Source organism: Colletes latitarsis, chromosome 2 (genome assembly GCF_051014445.1).
Source record: "Colletes latitarsis isolate SP2378_abdomen chromosome 2, iyColLati1, whole genome shotgun sequence".
NCBI classification, from domain to species: Eukaryota; Metazoa; Arthropoda; class Insecta; order Hymenoptera; family Colletidae; genus Colletes; species Colletes latitarsis.
In genome coordinates, this window is record NC_135135.1 from 2,678,165 (window position 1) to 2,697,966 (window position 19,802).

Consider the following 19,802-nt stretch of genomic DNA (forward strand, 5'->3'; position numbering starts at 1 on the left):
TCCAATCTGACCCGCTTACGAGCACCAGAGTGTCATCGGCATAACACGCCAGCACCACGTCAGCGGGCAGAGGGGCCCGCAGTACCGAGTCGTACCCGATGTTCCACAGCAGGAGCCCCAGGACTGACCCCTGCGGAACACCGCGTACGACCCCCCTCCGCATCGTAACTCCGTCCCGGCCGGTGCAACTGATCCACCTGTCGCTCAGGTAGGACCCGACTATCCTCCTCAGATATGGGGGCACTCGATGAAAGTCTAGCGCTCCCATAATCGCCTCCCAGGGCAGGGTGTTAAAGGCATTGACGATATCTAGTGATACCGCCAGAACCACCCTACCCTGGGAGGTGGCCCCCTGAGAGAAGGAACGGACCAGCTCGATGGCATCGAGCGTGGACCGTCCCTCTCTAAAGCCGAATTGGCAGGGGGCCAAGACGGGTCCCACTGTGGACAGGTGGTTGGAGAGGCGGGCAGCCACTATCCGTTCAAAGAGCTTGCCCACCTCATCCAACAAACACACCGGCCGGTACGCGGAGGGCGTACTTGCGGGCCTTCTCGCCTTCTGGAGAAGAACCAGCCGCGCCGCCTTCCAGGGTGAGGGAAATACCCCCCGGCGGAGGCAACCGCTGAGCAGCCTCCCGAACCGCGGGCTCAAGGCGCCAAGAGCACAGGCCAACACCTGGCCGGGCACGCCGTCGGGACCCGGAGTAACCCTCCGTGACCCCATCCGACGAACGACCCGGCCCATCTCCTCGGGGGTGACCTCCAGTTCCTGGGACCAGTTGGAAGGGTCCCAGGGTTCTCGAGAAGGTGGTACCCCGTCCCGGTTAGACCCCGAGAACAGGGTTGATACCACCTCCTCTAAAAACTGGAGGTCGAGAGTCTCTGTCAGCGGGGGCGCCCATGGACGAAGTTTGTCCATTACAAGCTTATACGGGCGCCCCCACGGATCTCTGTTCAGCTCCCCGAGGAGGTCCTTCCATGCCTGTGCCTTGGCGTCTCGGATGGCGCGCTGGAGGATCCGCCGCTCCCTGGCGAACTCCTCGTATATGGGCGCCATCTGCTCCGCGGTCGGGCGTCGACGACGTGACCGTCGGGCGCGGGTGTATCTACGGCGGGCGCGCGCACAACGAGCGTTGCACTGCTCGATGTGCGGCGACCACCAATACGCCGCGCCCTGTCTTCTGGGAGGCCTGGTCCGGGGCATGGAGGCATCGCACACCTCCTTGAATGTGCCCCGAAACCACTCGGCCTCTTGCTCGACGTCGTTGACGGGTCCATCCTCTGGCTGGGACCAGGCTGCCACCGTTGCGGCTGCCTCTGCCATCTCCCAACTCACCCTCTTGAGGGACCATCGCGGTTGGGCCACGGCATCCGCCACACGCCTCCGGCTCAGGGGCTCCCTTCATGCCGGAGTGGCCTTCACCGACATGGTGATGTAGAGGTGGTCACTAAGTGTGGCCACCTCTACGGCCACTCGCCACCCCGACACGAGTCGCAGGGCCGTAGGGGTTGCCCACGTCTAATCGATGACGGACGTTCCCTGCGGCCCTACGAAAGTGGCTTCGGAGCCCCGATTCACCAGCCGGAGGTCGTGCTCAGCCGCCCACCCCAATAGCGCCTCGCCACGGCAGTTGGTCCTGGGGTTGCCCCATGCAGCTGCATGAGCATTGAAATCCCCCAGGACCAGTATCGGACGGGATAGGCATCTCCTGATACAACCGCCCACCCCGTCCAGATATGCCGCATATGTGGCGAGGTCGCAGTTGGGCGACACGTAGCAGCCCACCACCGCGATTGTCCCCCATAGGACCGCCAGAAACCCCCTCCCCCGATGCAGGATGGTAACGGGAGGGGAGTCTGGCGGCCACGCCCAGACCATCGCTACCAGTCCGCACAGGCTCCCGACCCAATTGGGCTGGTCGGGAACCATGTACGGCTCGGCGGCGATGGCCAGGCCAACCCTTTGGGCCCGCAGGGCGTGAACAAACATGTCCTGTGCCCTGCGAGCCCTCGCCAAATTGGCCTGGAGGAGGGTGAACTCTAGGCCTTCACGACCTCCTCCAGGCCATTACCCACAGACGGAGAGGTGACCTCCCCCTTAGACTCCGCCGCCGGGAGGAGCCCATCCCCCCCGGCAGCTTCATCCACCTCCATTGCTGGGGGAGTAACTACTACCGCCCCTTGCTCGACTGCTGGGGGCATAGCCCCCAGTCCCAACTCCTTAACTGTGGTAGCGGGAGGCACATTAACGCCGTCTCCCACCTTACCGCCGGGGAGTTTCCGCCCCGTGGCCCGTCCTACATGGTTCCGCCTGGGTGGGGGTGCACACCCCGGCCCACCCAGTCGACGCCCCATGGGTCTCCCCCGTATATTCACGCACAGTGGACATACCGGAGACGCCGCTCCACACTGCTTGGCACGGTGGTCGGAGGAGCCGCATTTGTAGCAGAGGCCACTCCGATCCATCGTCGCGGTGCACCGCTGCCTGACGTGACCCGTTTCAAGGCAGCGGTAACACTGCAGGGGACGCGGCGCAAGGACCTCCACCTTGGCGGAGGTCCATCCCACCTTAACCCTGCCGGCCGCAGCAATTTTGACGGCGGCTGTGATGGGGCACCTAACCCAGATAGTGCCCAGAGACGTGGGGGTCCGGCGTACCTCACCTACCTGCACCCCCACCTCTGGGCACCCACCCAAGGCCGCAATGGCTACGCGGACTTCCGCTGGGGTGGCGGCATCATCTAGGCCGCTCACCCGCAACTCGGTCCGTTTCACCGGGCGGGCCACCTTGACCGCCATCCCGGTCAGGGCCTCCTTCAACTTAGCGGCCAAGGCATCCGCCTTAGCCTCCCCCTCTGGTCCGGGGATCTCGAGCAACAGCCCCCCCGTAATTGCCTGTTTCATCTTGACCTCAGCGATGCCAAGGTCCGCGAGCTTGATACTCGCCCGCGCCCTCGACATCGCCTCGGCCAATGTGGCAGACGAGCCCTCCTCGGCATCGATGGCAACAGCCGCCGTTTTTGGCGGACGGCCGACCATCGGAAGTGCTTTTGCCTCCCGCATAGGTTGGGGAGGAGGACCACTATTGCCCGGCTGCTTCACAGGGGGTTTGTCCCGGACGTGTATCGGTCGGACCTGGGCAGCTTTCGCGGCGGGCTGGGCGGGCTTTTGACTGGCGCGCCCACGCTTCACCGCCTCCGCCCACGACTGCCCGGCCACCCTCCCCGCCGGAACCGTAGCCGCCGGCAAGGTTAGGGAGGCAGATGATGGGAGGATGGCTGCCCGGGACTGGGGACGTCTCTGGGCTCCTTTTCCCCCCCCCCACCCCCACACCCGCAACGGAGGAGGACGTGGCTGGATGGTTGGCCGCCAGCCTTAGTTTCCGCCTGGCCCTCTGCTCCCGTTTCTTCCTCGTCCTCCTGTTGGTGGCCGTTATTTCCCCCTCCATCCGGGGTTGCGCCACCGTCTTCTGCCCTGCTTGGGGCGCAGCTGTCACCATGCGCGCCGGGTCCTTCGGCCTACCGACCCGCGGCCGCACCAGAGCAGCGGATGAGGCGGCCGGGAGAGCGAGGGAGCGAATAATCTCCTCCCGCATCGCTCGGAACCGTCCCTCCAACGCCGCCTCTACGCCCCTTACAAGGGCCTCAACATCTCCCGGGGAGGGAGTCACTGGTGACAAAGAAGGAGGAGCTCCAACACCCTCTCCCCCCTTTGCCATCACCTCCACCACATCACCCCTCCCCGTAATCCCTGCTGTGGGCGAGGAAGCCTCCTGTCCCGGATGCGCCATCAGGGTGGCCTCCGCAGCAAGGCTGGTCGAAGCGAGAGCGGCCACCGCTTCCGGCATTACTACCGGTTCGGGGAGATTGCCCGCTCCCCGACCCCTAAGGGCATCCAGCTCTCGCCGCGCCTCCCGCAGCTCCGCTTCGAGCTGTCGCTCCCGTGTCCTGCGGGTGGAAGCGACTGTCATCCTACTCTGCAGTTCGGTCGCAGCTACCCAGATGAATTCCGCCGCAAACTTGAGGTCCCTCACCGACGTCCCCTTCAAGTTGGCCGACTTCTCCGCCACCTCGACCACCTTCTCCGCCTTATCGAGGATCTTCTTCCCCATCTCAGCGCGAATTTTTTCGCCCAACACGTCCCTCTTTCTCTTCTTCCTCTGCCCTTCCCTTACCACGCGCCACTCCTCCGAAGAAGCCGCCGAGCTGGCACTACCCGGCTCTTCCGGGTCCGCCTGAGGGCATAACCCAGACCTAACCCAGACCTAACCGGTGTTATCCTCTAAAATATTGACCGAACCCAGGTTCAAATGACTGCTTCAGTGTGGTACCCCACTACTACGTGATTCAAACCAGATCAAACCCAGATCTGCCCAACAAGTATACGAAAAAGGCAAAAGTATGTGACAGATCCGGGCATAACCCAGACCTAACCCAGACCTCACCAGAGTAATGCTCTAAAACATTGACCGAAAACAGGGTTAATTGACTGTTACAGTGTGGTACCACATTATTACGTGATTCTAACCAGAACAAACCCAGGATCTGGGCAACAAGTATGCGAAAGAGGCAAAAGTATGAGCCATATGCGGGCATAAACCAGAACTAACCCAGACCTAACCGGTGTTGTTCTCTAAAATATTGACCGAAAACAGGGTTAATTGACTGCTACTGTGGGCTACCACATTACCACGTGATTTAAACCAGAACAAACTCAGGATCAGTCCAACAAGTATGCGAAAAAGTCAAAAGTATGTGCCAGATCTAGTCATAACCCAGGCATAACCCAGACCTAAGATGTGTAATCCACAAAAACATTGACCGAAACCAGGTTTAATTGACTGTTTCAGTGTGGCACCACATTACTACGTGATTCAAACCTGAACAAACACAGATCTGACCAACAAGTACGCGAAATAGGCAAGAGTAAACGCAGCGAGCAGTAAGATAGAAAACACGCGGTATGCTAGTAAGCAAGCAGTAAGGTAGTAAGCAAGGAGTTAGCGAGTAAGCAAGCAGTAAGGTAGTAAGTTGTACACTAGTAAGCAAGCAGTGAGCTAGTATGCAAGCAGTAAGCTAGTAAGCAAGCAGTAGGCCTGTAAATAGTAAGATAGAAAGCGCGCGGTATGCTAGTAAGCAAGCAAGTAAGCTGGTAAACAAGCAGTATGCTAGTAGGCAAGCAGTAAGCTAGTACGCAAGCAGTGTTTAAATATCGCGTTAATTGACGGATTTTAGAACCGTTTAGAGAAATATTCAATTTAACGTGAATTATAACTGAGAACCATAAATTCCTCGTACGGTATCGTTTTTCGTGTACGCGACATTCCAAAAACTCTCTGATATGTAGATCGGTACAGGGAACGATACAGGTTAGAAAAACCATAAACGAGTTTTGCCTGCTCTCAGTCACGTAATCGACCCAACACGTTTACTTGTGATCGATCGTCGAAGATCCATAAACAGAAAGGGTAGCGGAATTTTGAAATTAAGAAAAGGTAGACATCGAAAGGCAGGGATAGCGCCGCGAGGTGGTGACTACCCCTCTCGTGGCCGCCACTGCAGATGTCTGTTCGCTTCCTAGCATCGAGACTCGACAGCTGGGCCCCGCAGCGAGCAGATCGACAAACGATTCCGCTCCGCGACGAAACCAGATTCTCCGAAAAAGGGTTCTGAGAACACTCGAACCTTTCATTGAGAATATTAAATTGTTGCTCAAAATTAATTAAATCGGTGAGGCATTTTATCAGCCCCGATTATTGACTGTACAATCTCGCCGAATAGCACGTGACGCTCGAGCTACGCGGTCGTGTGAGGGAATCGAAAAAAATTCGTTTCCCGCTTAGCGAGATTACAATTTAAATTTAAAAGACTGTGGGTTTTCGTCCGACTTTCATGTGACGTTTGTGCTACGCGGTGATGAAAAGGGAACGGGAAAACCCTCGTTTCCCGTGTGTCGAAACTCCAGTCCCAGACAAGGGCTACGGCCCAATCAGTACTGACGACTCCACGGATTGCTACATTTGACGCGGCCGTGCGACGCTGGCAATCTCACGGACTGCTGCATTTGACGCGGTCGTTCGACAAGTTGAATTGTCCGCACTGTTTTGTCTAACACCCCTAGGGTGGTCTCTGGCCGATACCCTACGTGGGCTCGCCGTTTCTCCAGTCGGAGCTAAGATATTCCGGACTTCCTAGCTCTCGACCTGCTCGAGCAACGCTCCTTGACCGCTAGTGAGTACGTACCCTGTGCGTAGAGCAACGTATAATGAGCACAAGAACAATTTCCACCAGTGGTATAGATTGCATGCTGATTCCAATTTCCAGATATTTATACGATCCAGGCGTTAGCACATATCTTCTAACCATGATACGTGATGGTTGAGCGATCTAAGAGTCTGATCCAACTGATAAAATTACCGTTTATCAGGAAAACACACTAATAAATAATGATGATAAGGTATAAAAAATGAAATCTTATATGTTAGATGTGTTCTTCCTGCGTGGCGATTCATCATCTTGCATGATCGGAACGTAATAATTCGCAACACCGGTACTGCACATTTTTTCGAAACACTCTGTGTGTGTGTGTGTGTGTGTGTGTGTGTGTGTCGAAAGTCACTGAGAGGCTGCAGAGCGATTAATAACGTGCGAGGAGCTGGTTTAAATAGAGGAGCATAGTACCACCTCAACCATCTACCCCACCTCTTATTCCTCATCTATGTTTTTTGAAATGTGAATACAATATAATACTTTTGAGAAACTTCATATGCATGAATCATAGAATTATGCAGTGTTGATAAAAACTGCATCGAATGATTTGGAATTGGCAGACTCAAGGATCAAAGTCTCGACACGTGTTTGAGATGTCATCATTTTTTTGCGATGCAAATGCAATACAATACTTTTGGAAATGTTGTAGGCCCGTGTAAATCATAGAAAGGATTATGCTGTGTCGACAGAAATTGCATCGAACGTATAAAAACGCGTTCTAAACTGCACAAAGCCACAAATCGTTACAGCGTGTTGTGTGGAAAAAAGACGCTACATATACATTCCATTTACAATCATGGAAGAACTCGCGCAAGTAACCCGCCAATTTTTGGATCAATCTGCACGATTGATTTCACAGGAAGAATACCTCGCGTGGGAAGAACGGTGCAACGAGTACATCAAATCTTTGGAAGAACATAGCCGAGTGAAACGTCCACGATTATCGATCGATGTTCGGCAATCATTGGTTGCGCAAATCGCGCAGCTCGAAGGATTGAAATATTAATTGCGTGGACGTTTCGTGCGCAAAGGCGCTGGACATTCGAGCACAGGACTTTTGTAGCGCGAAATAGACACTGCGTTCGATAGCCGCGTATTAACTGGTGTCGTGCTAAATTCAAACTATATCGAGCCGCACAACTTCCTCCAAAATGCAACGACCATTGTGCTGGAGCATGTTCGGGACACTTTGAGGAAACATCGAAACCTCAAAGTGAACATGGTGTTCAACGACGAATTTGTGGCAGGTGACAAGCATGCTTGTAAAAGCATCAACACCCGAAACTGTGAACTCTTCCACACATCCGATCTGCAGGAGTGGTACCAGCGATGCTAGGGTGGGTTCGACGACGCACAAGTTCTAGGAACGCGACAGCGGATGGGCATTGACGAGAATCATGAATCTGACCGTCAATGTCAATAAGTACAATCCGCTGCGCGCGGGTTGCCACATTAAGTTGCCGCAAGAATTGTCGCTGAAGTAGGCAACGATTAGCGTACAATCCCAGGACAACGCCTGTTTCGCGTGGGCAGTGGTCGCCGCTCTCCATCCAGCTAAAAAATATCCCGAACGCCCAAGTTCATACCCCGACTATGCATCTGTGCTAAATGTTCAGGACATTGAGTTCCCAATATCTATGGAGCATATCGGGAAGTTTGAACGGCTAAACGACATCTCCGTCAACGTCTACAGCTTCGAGGAGAAGATGAAGAAGGGGCCAACAGTCTTCCCGCTGCACCTCACCAGCCAGAACAGGGATAGGCATGTAAACTTGCTCTACACGCCGAATCAAGTGCACGGCGATGTAGGGCACTTTGCATGCATTAAGGACTTGTCCAGGCTGGTGACCATGCAGCTGAGCAGGCACAAAGCCAAGAAATTCATCTGCGATCGGTATGTATACAAACTTATGAAATGTTAAAAAAAATGATGAAATATATGTGAAATTAAAATAAAATTTTTTTGGGGTTTACAGATGCATGCACTACTTCGGATCTGCCGAGAAGTTGGAGGTGCATTCGCTGGACTGCGGGCAAATAAACAACTGCACCATTTTGCTGCCCAGCGAAGGCAACAATCTGCTCAATTTCAGCAACCATGATAGGAAGGAGCGGCTCCCTTTCGTGGTATATGCAGATCTGGAGTGCATCATCGCAAAAACGTTGGACAACCAAGCGGATGATAATAAATTACGTACATATCAACACCACAATGTACACAGCATTGCATATTATATCCATTGTTCATATGATACATCACTGTCGACGTATCGATGTCGCCGCGACACAGATTGTGTTTCATGGTTTGTCGACGAACTTAAAAATTTTGCAAAATTTGTCAAACCCATTCTTACCAGTAATGTTTCCATGCTGGATTTAACTCCCGATTAGTTGACGACATTTCGCAATGCAACACATTGTCATATTTGCGAAGAACCATTCAAGGCTAGCGATGTACGAGTTCACGATCATTGCCATCTGTCCGGACGGTTCAGTGGCCCAGCACATTTGAAGTGCAATTTAAATGATAAAAATGTGTTTTACATCTCCATAGTTTTCCATAATTTATCCGGCAATGATTCGCATTTCATTATCGGGGAAATAGCTACTGCTTTCGAAGGTCACATTGATGTATTACCTATAACTAAAGAAAAATATATTTCTTTTACAAAAAGTGTTGAAGATACGGATGAATCAGACTCGCGAAATTATATTAAATTACGATTTATCGATTCATACAAATTTCTAAATACCAGTCTCGACAAATTAGCATCTTTTCTTAGCACAGATCAATTAAAAATTCTACGATCCCAATTTGAAACATTATCCACTGAAGATTTCAATTTATTGACGCGAAAGGGTGTCTTTCCACATGAATACCTTGATTGCGCGAACAAGCTGCAGGATCCATGCTTACCGCCGCGTGAGGCATTCTACAGTTCGTTAACGGGTGAGACTGTATCAGAGACCGATTACGCACACGCTGAGACAGTCTGGCAGCGTTTCGATATTAGAACCTTGGGCGAATACAGCGACTTGTATTTGAAAACTGTCTTGTTATTGGCAGATATTTTTGAAAATTTTCACGAAAGTTGTATCAAGAGCTACGGATTATATTCAGCGCATTATTATACTCTACCTGGTTTCACATGGGATGCAATGCTAAAACATACCAAAATTACATTCGAATTGCTCACAGACATCGATATGGTCATGTTTATCGAACGCGGTATACGCGGGGGCTTAAGTCATTGTTCTGGAAGATCCACACATGCCAATAACAAGTACATGTCATCTTACGACGCATTGGAAGAGTTATTGTACTTGATGCACTTTGACGTGAACAATTTGTATGGATGGGCAATGTGCCAGCCTCTACCATACACTAAATTTCAATGGGTTGAAGATGTTGTAAATTTTGACATATCTTCAATCCGTGTCGATTCGCCCACGGGATACATTCTCGAGGTAGATCTGGAATATCCGCAACGTCTGCACGATGCTCATGCAGATCTACCGTTCTGTCCGATGCATATCAAACCACCTGGCAGCAGGCTGGACAAGTTACTCGCGACGGTATATGATAAGCAGCGTTACATAATCCATTATCGCAACCTGCAGCAGTGCACGCGTCACGGTCTTCGTATTACAAAGATACACCGCGTGCTTCAATTCACTCAATCCCCCTGGCTCCGCGATTACATGGAACTCAACACACGGTTTAGAACAAGCGCGATAAACGACTTTGAAAAAAATTTATATAAATTGATGAACAACGCAGTTTTCGGTAAAACAATAGAAAATGTACGAAACCATGTGGATGTAAAACTTTTGACACATTGGGAAGGGCGATATGGCGCGGAGGCAATGATCGCGAAACCGAATTTCCACAGCAGAAGTGTTTTTTCGGAAAATTTAATGGCTGTTGAATTGCGAAAACTCGAGGTGAAATTCAACAAGCCGATATATGTGGATATGTGCATTCTGGACATATCAAAAATTTGTTTGTATGAATTTCACTACGAGTACATGTCTCTTAAACACGGACAAAATTGTTAAATTCTATACACTGACACTGGCAGTCTCATTTATCACATTCGATGCAACGATATCTACGAGTCTATGACAATCCATATAATATGCCACGCGTAAATAAGAAGGTTCCGGGGCTGTTGAAAAATGAAAATAACGGTGCGATAATGACTGAATTCGTAGGTCTTAGAGCGAAAATGTATGCACTTCGCGTAGACGATAAAAAAGATACAAAAGAGGCGAAAGGCGTCAAGACCAACGTCATAGCCAGAACGATAACTTTCGACGACTACGCGCAGTATTTGCACAGAGAGATCGAAATGGTTTGCAGACAATCATGCATACGGTCTAAATTGCACAAAGTGTACACCATTTCGGAATCCAAAATCGCTCTAAGTCCATACGACAATAAGCGATATATCATACCCAATTCGACCGACACTCTGCCCTGGGGACATTTTAATATACCGTTGTAAAATAGAAATTATTATTATTGTATTTATTATAAATAGTGGAATTTATTGTATAATATAAAATTGTTCATAAATGTATAGAAATTGTTCGCAAATGTATAGAAATTGTTATTGTATTTATTAACTCATTCATATAAATAGTGGGATTAATGTGTAAAATAAAAGTGGCCACTCATGTATATGTATATGTATATGTATATGCATCATTGTATTTTATTGAACCATGTATTATTTTACAATACATTATTTTTATTTATCCAAGAATTGTGTAATTTATCAAAGCCCAACCACTTGACGTACACCTTATCCCCCTTTCTACGCAACACTTTTTCCACTAGATATACATCAGGATCTGTGACGCGTTGCAGCTCATGTTCATAGAATCCTCCGGCAACAGGTTTTCCAAAGGAATCGAGGAGCAGATACGTCGCATGATTAGTTGCCTGTACTTTGGCTATCTTAAACAACTCCGTTGTTCAATTCTGTGTATAGCCTTTATCGAAGATGGTTTTAAATTTGCTCACGCGCACAAACTCGCCCAATTTGAATCTCGCTGGAGCAGCAATCTTTATGTTGTTGTATACTGTGGTTAGCAGCTTATCGGCGATCACAGGGGTAACATCGCAAGGATGCATTCCGATGGTTCTATGTTTTCGTGCGTTATAGTCTGCAAGTAGACACGGTAGTGCATCAACCCATTTGTAGGTTCCATTGAGCGTTAACAGTTTCCACATATTGTTCTTCAAAGTTCGATTGAAACGTTCTACGACGGAGGCCTTCATCACCAAATACGACGAATAATGATTAATGCCATGCTTTGTCATGAGTTTCTGCACATCAACGTTGTAAAATTCTTTTCCTTGATCGGTTTGCAAATTTTTCGGATGTCGATCTCTAAATATCTTTGCAAACGCTTTAGTCATCTCAGCACCACTTTTAGTCTTGAGCGGTACCGCCCATGCATACTTGCTTAACACATCGATGACCGTGAGTATATAGTGATGACCTCGGTTGAATCGCGAGTATGGACGCATTTCTACAACGTCAGCTTGCTACAGATCATCGCATCCATGCACTATGACGCGTCTCCGCGGGAAATGTCTTCGAGCTGGAGCATGCAATTACTCAACAAGTTGTCGCTTCTTGAGACTATGGTTTTCATTACTCTTGGATTTCGACATTGGTTGCATGTTTCATGCGATAATTATCGTATACATACATTATGTGCTTCCTATGGTCTCCAAATAATTCTGGACAAGTTCAACCGTCTCGCATGACTCTCCATCGCAATTCTGCTGCGGAATAGAATTCAATGTCTGCGATATCTTTTGAACATTGTTTTGCAACGTTAGCATATCTCTTTGAAACACAATCAGCTTCCTCTCCAATTCTTCCTGTTGCTCTCTCAAAAGTTTCATGCTCTTTTCCACATATAGTTTATTGACAGCATCACTGTCGACCGCGGGCTGTGCTACGCGTCGTATCTTGCGTGATTTTGCATCAAAGTCGGCATCGGCCACGCAAAGAGCGTTATCTCGCATATAATTTCGAAGCAAACCGCTCCATTTGTAATAGTCCATTCTAGCTGCTTCACTCTTCTCGAGCGATACCTCAAAATTGTTGATCGGCATCTCAATGCATACAGTGCACATCATCAGTGCGCGGTTTAATTTATAATGAGGCCTACCTCGCGGAGTTCCTCGATAATCGGTAGAATTTCATGGTCATGCGAGTTGTTACCCGCCTAACGTGACGCTTCCAACAAACGGAATCGATCAACCAGCTCGTTGGGATCGATCCAGTGCACGTAATCGATCTTGTTATCATTTACCGTCATTGTTAGAATCTAAGGGTTCTAACCGGGGTCCAGATGAGGTAAATAGTAGGGAAAGTTAATTGACAAGTTTTGTTAGTTATTTTTTTATTCAAAAAAGAAAAACAAAATTTGAAAAATATAAAAAATAAAAAAATAAAAAAATATAAAAATATGAATATATTTTCTCTATGGCCGGGGGGGGGGGGGGGAGTGGCCTCACCGGCATTGCCCCGGGTTTGCTGGACCTTGGTTTCTGTAACAAAGGTTCGATCAAATTAAATACGTGCGTACATGTATCGTAAACACACGCTCGTCAGCTGTTCGCCTCGCTCTCCTAACGACTATCGGTACGCTTGGAGGGGGAGATAAGCTGTCGTTTAGCGTTGATCAGTGGACTGTAATTTTTAATTACTCGCTGATAGTTATTTATTGAAACTATCAGCAAGACTTTTACCCTGAACAGAAGAGAATGCACTCGTATCTGTCGAGGGCGGTTTAGCCACGGTCAGGTCACCAAATGGAGGTCGTAAAGCTCCAAGTGGGTGGATCCCTTGAGCACGCTCTCCGTGCGGGTGACGTAGGAACGTCGTGCCAGGAGATTTCCTGCGACACTGTAGAATTACTGCACCGCGACCGTTTCTACCGGGGACCGTGACAGTAAGTGTCCTTTGCAAAAAATCCCTAGCGGGTCCAACCGCACTATAAAGCCTACCCGGCGACCGTGTTGCACGGGGACCGTATGTGGTAGGCGGCGTGATGGAAGGTGAGGCGACCTTGAACCCGAACTCCTCCGTAGGGTGCACGGTCGACTCGTACACCGACGGGTTTCTGGAGAGGGTTTTCAGCGACCTTTGCACGAAGAACACTCCACGAGGCGGTACCGATTCAACGGTATGACCTTCGGGAGGCTCCGAAGCCGTATAGCTTTAAAGGAATTCTGGGTGGGTGCACCCTGAGTCCCTTACGTCGCGGTCGCGGCAACGACTGCAACGTACAATCCTTCCTAGCGAAGGCGGTCGTGCCACGCGCAGCGTGTATTCCGACCTCCCTTTTTTCGCAGGTAGATTGTTCTGTGAAATCTCAAACCGCAGCAACGGTGAGAATTCTGCGTACAAAAACTCGTAAACGGCCGCGGTTTTAAATTGTCCGTACGTTCAACGAACTTGATGAACGCTTAATCTTCCGCAGTGTCACGTACACAAACGGATACGGGAATCGCGACCGTGAATTTAATATTTCGGACGAACGCGATTTTAAATAGTTTTTAACATATTTAAACAATCATGAATTTTTTTTTTTTTTTTTTTTTTTTTTTTTTGTCGTGGGGAAAATCTTCGAAAGACTCCCTCCCACCTCCTTGGGGAGAGGTGGGAGGGGTGTGTGGGATTCCCCGCGCCCGTACAACGACAGGCGCGGGACCTACCCACTAAAAACCCCACGGTGACCCTTCGGCACGCTTTGGGAGGATACCGGGAATCGCTCGAAGCATTCTTCCGGTATCCTCCCCGTGCCCGCGCTTTCGCGCCCATCCCCCGGGGGGACAATCGGTCCCCCCAGTAGACACACTGCCTCATAGCGGCGGGACGGGGCCACTCCATCCCGCCGCTATCCGTCCCGGGGCCACGTTTAGTGGCGGCTGCGAGCCCCAACTCGCAACCGCCCGCGACCCCGTTTCCACCCCTCGGCGGCCGGGCGTTCATGGCCGCACCAGACCGCCGAGGGTGCCTCCCCTTGCGTCGGACCGGTAGGGGGAGGCACTCCTACCCCCAACCGGTCCGACCCGGCGACGCCTGGCGGGAGGAGGGTCCCCTCAGGACCCCCCTCCCAGCCTAGGTCATCCGCCACGCCGAGGCGGCCGCCCGCGACGCCTCGCGACCGGGCGACGACCTCGGGCCACCGCACGAGCACGAGCTTCAGCGCGCCGCTGAAGCTCGCGCTCCCTCCCCGCGGCCTCCTTCTGCAACATTACGTTCTCGCAGAAGGAGGCCACGGCCCTCCACTTCTCCTCGCTGCCGAGCATGGCGCGCACCACGCCCGGCAGCGAGACATCCCGCCCGACGACGCCGACCAGGACACGGCGCTCCCCCTCCCACGCGGGGCATACCTCCAGGGTATGATCCGCCGTGTCCTGCTCAGCGTCGCAGTGGCAGCAACGCGCCGTCGGCTCCTTCCCTATCCGGCACAGGTATCTTCCGAAGCTGCCATGCCCGGAAAATACCTGTGCCATCCGGTAGGTGAGGCTGCCATGGCCTCTGTCCAGCCACTCCTTCAGGAGTGGCCGAACCGCCCCGACAGTCCGGTGCCCCGCGGTTGGCAGAGCCAGCCGCTCCTGCCACGCGAGCAACACGGACTGCCGGGCCTGGCGCTTCAAATCGCCCCAAGCAGGTTCCTGCCCGCCCGGGACCGCCCCCACCCCCGCGCGACGGTCGACGCGGTGCCGGTACATCACCGCGTGCGACCGCGCGAGCAGGTCCATGGGCGGCATCCCCGCTAGAACCGTCGCCGCCTCATGTGACATGGTCCGATACCCGCGGACGACCCTGAGCGCCATGCGCCTCTGCACCCGACGCAGCATAGTCATGCTGCGCCGGGAGGCAGCCAGGTCGTCCGCCCAGACGGGGGCCCCGTATAGGGCCACCGACTGGACCATTGCCACATAGAGGCGACGAACTCGGCCCGCCGGGCCCCCCAGGTTGGGCAGGATCCGGCCCAGAGCCGCAACCATCCTTTCCAACCGGGGGACCAGGCAGCGGAAATGCCCCTCGAAACGCCAGTGGCTATCGAGGATCAGCCCTAGATACTTGATCTGGGGCTTCACCTCGATGTCAGCCCCACCCACCCGGATCAGAGGGGGTGGCGGATCCTGCCGAGGTGAATGAAACGCAATCACCTCGGTCTTATGGACCGCCACCGTCATCCCCATCCCCCTGATCCGGTCGACGACGCGTTGCGACCCCTCCTCCGCGCGACGCATGGCCCTCCCCCAGTGCGCCCCGACGGCCAGCACCAGTGTGTCATCCGCATAACACACCGTGCTGACGCCGTCGGGGAGGCCGGCCCGCAACACCGAGTCGTACGCGATGTTCCACAGGAGTGGCCCGAGGACCGACCCCTGCGGAACACCGCAGTACACCTCCCTCCGCATATCACCATCCCGGCCCGGATACTCGATCCACCTGCCGCGGAGATAATCCCCGACGACCGCCCTGAGACAAGGGGGGACCCGATGATATTCGAGTCCCCTCCTTATCTCTTCCCAGGGGAGGGTGTTAAAGGCATTGGCAATATCCAAGGATATTGCCAATGCCACCCCTCCCCGGGATACGGCCGCCTCCGAGAGGGCCCTCACACGACCTATCGCGTCGATAGTCGATCGGCCCCCCCGGAAACCGAACTGGCAGTCGGCCAGACCGGGATCACCCCGCGACAGGTGCTCGACGAGGCGGGCAGCAATCACCCGCTCGAAGAGCTTGCCCACCTCGTCGAGGAGACAAATGGGCCGGTATGCGGAGGGAGACTCCGCGGGCCGACCCTCCTTCCGGAGGATGACCATCCTCGCCACCTTCCAACTGGGGGGGAATCGCCCGTCCCTCAGGCAGCGGTCGAACAACCGCCTGAGGTCGGCCCCAAGGACGCCCTGGGTCAAGACCCAAACCCGGCCGGGCACACCATCCGGACCCGGGGCCGTGTTACGAACCCCGAGCCGTCTGATGGCCGCTGCCAGCTCCTCCTGCGTGACCCCCAGCTCGGCCGTCCACTCCACTGGGACAGCCGCCGCCGCCGGAGGACGCGGTCCCCTCTCCCCAATTGGGAAGAGTGTATTGACCACGTCCTCCAGCAGCCGGGGGTCAAGACCCTCGGTGACGGGGGGCGCCCACGGGCGGAGCTTATTCAGCACCACCTTATATGGGCGCCCCCATGGATCGTCATCAAGGGTCTGGAGGAGCTCCTTCCATGCCTGGGTCTTGGCCCGTTTGATGGCGACCTGCAGAGCAACCCGCGCCACGCGGTATGCTCCATACAGGTCATCAGCTGCCCTCGCTCGCGCCACGCCGTCGCCTGTACGTTGACGACGGCGCGCGCGGGTGTACTGGCGTCGGGCGCGGACAGTCGCGACTCGCAACTCCGCGATCGCGTCCGACCACCAGTACACCGCCCGGCGAGGAGAAGCCCGCCCGACCCGAGGCATCGCCGCGTCGCAAATACCCGCGACCAATGCCCCGAGCCGGGCGACCTCCTCCTCTATGCTCGGCAACTCGGCCGCTCCCTGCGGCCAAGTTGCAGCGAGGGCAGCTGCCATCAGGGCGTCCTTGTCCAGGCGCCGAAGCGCCCAGCCGCGTGGTGGGGCGCCACGCAGGCGGCCGTGTCGGGATGCACTCGCGGCGGCAGAGACCTCCATCCGGATGTACCGGTGATCGGAGAGTGTCTCTGCCCCCGCGACCACGTGCCAACCCGACACCATGCGCACGGCGTTGGGGGTCGCGAATCCAACATCCACAATGGACCCCCCATATCGCCGCACGCATGTGTGCTCCGACCCCCGGTTCAATACCCGGAGGTCGAGCCCCGCCGCCCAATCGCCCAGGATCCCGCCGCGAACGGAGGTCCTGCGGGATCCCCAAGCCACCGACTTGGCATTAAAATCCCCCAGGACCAGCACCGGCCGGGCCGCGTAGCGCTGCACGCATGCCGCGACCTCGGCCAAGTACAGCTCGAACGCAGCGTGACCGCTACGGGGCGAAATGTAGCACCCCACCACAGCGACTCCCCCCCAGTCCACGGCGACGAATCCCCGACCGCGCTCCAACAAGGAGAACGGTGGAGACCCGTCGCCCCCTCCCCATACCGTCGCCACCAAGCCGTCCGCGTCGCCCACCCAATGAGGGTGATCAGGGACGCGGTACGGCTCGGCGGCGACCGCCAGGCCAACCCCCCACTCCGCGAGGACTTGGGACATCAAGTCCTGTGCCGCGCGGCAGTGGTTGAGGTTGGCCTGGAGGAGGAGGCGGGGCGGCGTTAATTAATGGCCGCGCCAGCCTCCTCCCGGCCGTCCGTCCCCGTAGCACCGTCCACCTCCATGGAGGACGATGCCACCGCCCTCGGCACCGGAGCCAGTGCAGCCCGCCTCTTCCTCTCCTTCCGGGAGGGGGGGGAGCACTTCTTGCTCCCCACCCTGTGATCGGCTGGCCTCCCCATGTCCGCACACAGCGGGCAGTGGGGGGCCGCCGAGCACTGGCTCGCACGGTGCTCTTTGGCACCGCAGCGGTAACACTGACCGCTGCGGTCCACCGGCGAGGTGCACCACTGCCTCACGTGCCCCAATTCGAGGCAGCGGTGACACTGGAGCGGGCGCGGCGCGAGGATTTCCACTCGCGCCGAAACCCACCCCACCAACACCCTCCCGGATTCCGCCACCTTACGGGCGGCGGAGAGGGGGCACCGGGCCCACACCGACCCGAGGCCGGAGGGCGACCTGCGGATCTCTCCGATCCGCAGGTCCTCCACAGGACAGTCCCCCGCCCTCGCAAGGGCACGGGACACATCCTGTGCGCTGACCGAGTCGTCCAGCCCACAAACGCGCATCTCCGTGCGCTTCGTGGGCCGGGCGACCCGGACACCTCGCTCGCCCAGCTGCTCCCGGAGCCTCTGGGCGAGACGATCCGCCTTCGCGCCGCCTTCTGCACCGGGGATCTCCAGCAAGAGACCCCCGGTCACGGCCCTCTTCGCCCTCACGGAGGCGATGCCCAGCTCTTCCAGGGAGATATTCTCCCTGGCGAGCCGCATCGCCTCCGCGAGGGTCAGGTCGCCCCCCTGCGCAACGGTCAGCGTCACCGCTGCCGTTTTTGGGGGACGACCTGGTCGTGCCTTCCCGACCTTCGCGGCCTTTACCTTGGCCGCCGGCGGCGGAGGCGGAGGCTGCGGTTGCGAGGCCTTCCTCGCCGCCCGCTTCGCCTTCCGCCCCACCACCTCACTCCACGCCACCCCCCCTTGGGAGGGTGCTGTGGAGGACGCGACCACCGCGACCACGGGTACACCACCCCCCTTGGGGGTCGCGACCCGGGGCCCTGGTGCCGCAACGCTGGGCGGAGCCTTCACTCCGCCCTTCGTTGCCTTCCCCGACTGTACCGGAACAGGTCGGGGAGGCACCGCCTTCCTGCTGACCGCTCTTCCGGCGAGGAGCTCCTCCCGGAAGGCGGCCAGCTTGCCATCAATCATGTCCCCAATCCTCCTCAGAAGATCGTCATCTGAGGAGGACGGGGACTTCTTCACGGGCGGAATGCGGGTGGAGGGGCCCGCGGTGCCCCGCACCACTGCCGCCGCACTCCGCTTATTTACCTCCGCCGAGGGACGCGGCGGTGGAGGAGGAGGGAGGATGGGAGGGAGGGCCGCGCTGTTCCACAGCGCCTCTGCCCTCCTCCTCCCCTGTCGCTCCTCCTCCAACAGGAGCTGCAGACGGGCGTTCCGCCCTCTGAGCTCCCGCGCCGCCTCCCTCATTTCCTCCGCCGCGGCCTTCAGGGCCTCCGCGCCACCGCTTTTCTGCCCCTTAAAGGCGCAGGCAGCGGCGACTTTCTCCACCCGCCTCAGGGACGAGGAGATCCTCTCCGATATCTCCTCGGTCACCTCGTCCCTGAGGCAACTCAGCCTCACCGACGGGCTCATCGCCCCGCCCACCTCGACGACGGCCTGCCCCGCCCTCTTCCTCTTAGAGCCTATGAGGCTCCTGGTGGAGGAGAAGGACGAGACTGACGCAGTCTCGTCGTCCTCCTCCACCTTCCACGAAGCCGCGCCAGGCGCTGGAGGCGGCGCGAGCGCCGTCACTCCAGTCCCAACACCGCCTTCGTCCTCCCCCTCTGACTTACCCCGTCCCATCCCCGTTTTAATATTGAACTCCATAATATTCCCACGAGCAGGTCGGAAGAAAAGGTCCGCCCGGGCAGAGCCGCCTTACCCGGGTAAGCCTATATACTCCGGGGGTTCGGCAGGTTCCCCGGAGGTGGTCGCTTGGGATTGGGCATTCTCCCCCAACCATGCATCCCATCGCCGCGCACCATAGCTTAGGATTGGAGGGCGATTTTATAGAGTCGCCATACTCGTGGCCCAGGCGGTTAAGCCAAGACCCCCGTTCCTCCTGCCGTCACGTACCATTCACAAAACCAATAGGGAATTGTGAATGGGTCGTTGTGACGACCAACAGGAGGCTTACGGTGTGTG

General features: G+C 55.2%; 1 protein-coding gene and 1 pseudogene across 1 annotated transcript; both read left to right on the top strand.

Moving 5' to 3' along the window:
* The first annotated feature begins 7,525 nt into the window (after positions 1-7,525).
* Positions 7,526-8,660, top strand: LOC143347426 (uncharacterized). Its single transcript, XM_076776571.1, has 3 exons — positions 7,526-7,606; positions 7,886-8,163; positions 8,246-8,660. The coding sequence occupies exons 1-3, from the start codon at positions 7,526-7,528 to the stop codon at positions 8,658-8,660; spliced, it is 774 nt and encodes a 257-aa protein (XP_076632686.1).
* A 1,005-nt stretch (positions 8,661-9,665) lies between these two features.
* LOC143351455 (uncharacterized) lies at positions 9,666-10,816 on the top strand (annotated as a pseudogene).
* Positions 10,817-19,802: the final 8,986 nt, after the last annotated feature.

Excerpts from the sequence above, each read along its gene's own strand:
- LOC143347426 (XM_076776571.1), top strand. The coding sequence starts at position 7,526 with ATGCTTGTAAAAGCATCAACACCCGAAACTGTGAACTCTTCCACACAT. Across the intron at positions 7,607-7,885 it reads GTGGTACCAGCGATGCTAGG|GACATTGAGTTCCCAATATC; the intron begins GTGGGTTCGACG and ends CTAAATGTTCAG. Across the intron at positions 8,164-8,245 it reads AAGAAATTCATCTGCGATCG|ATGCATGCACTACTTCGGAT; the intron begins GTATGTATACAA and ends TGGGGTTTACAG.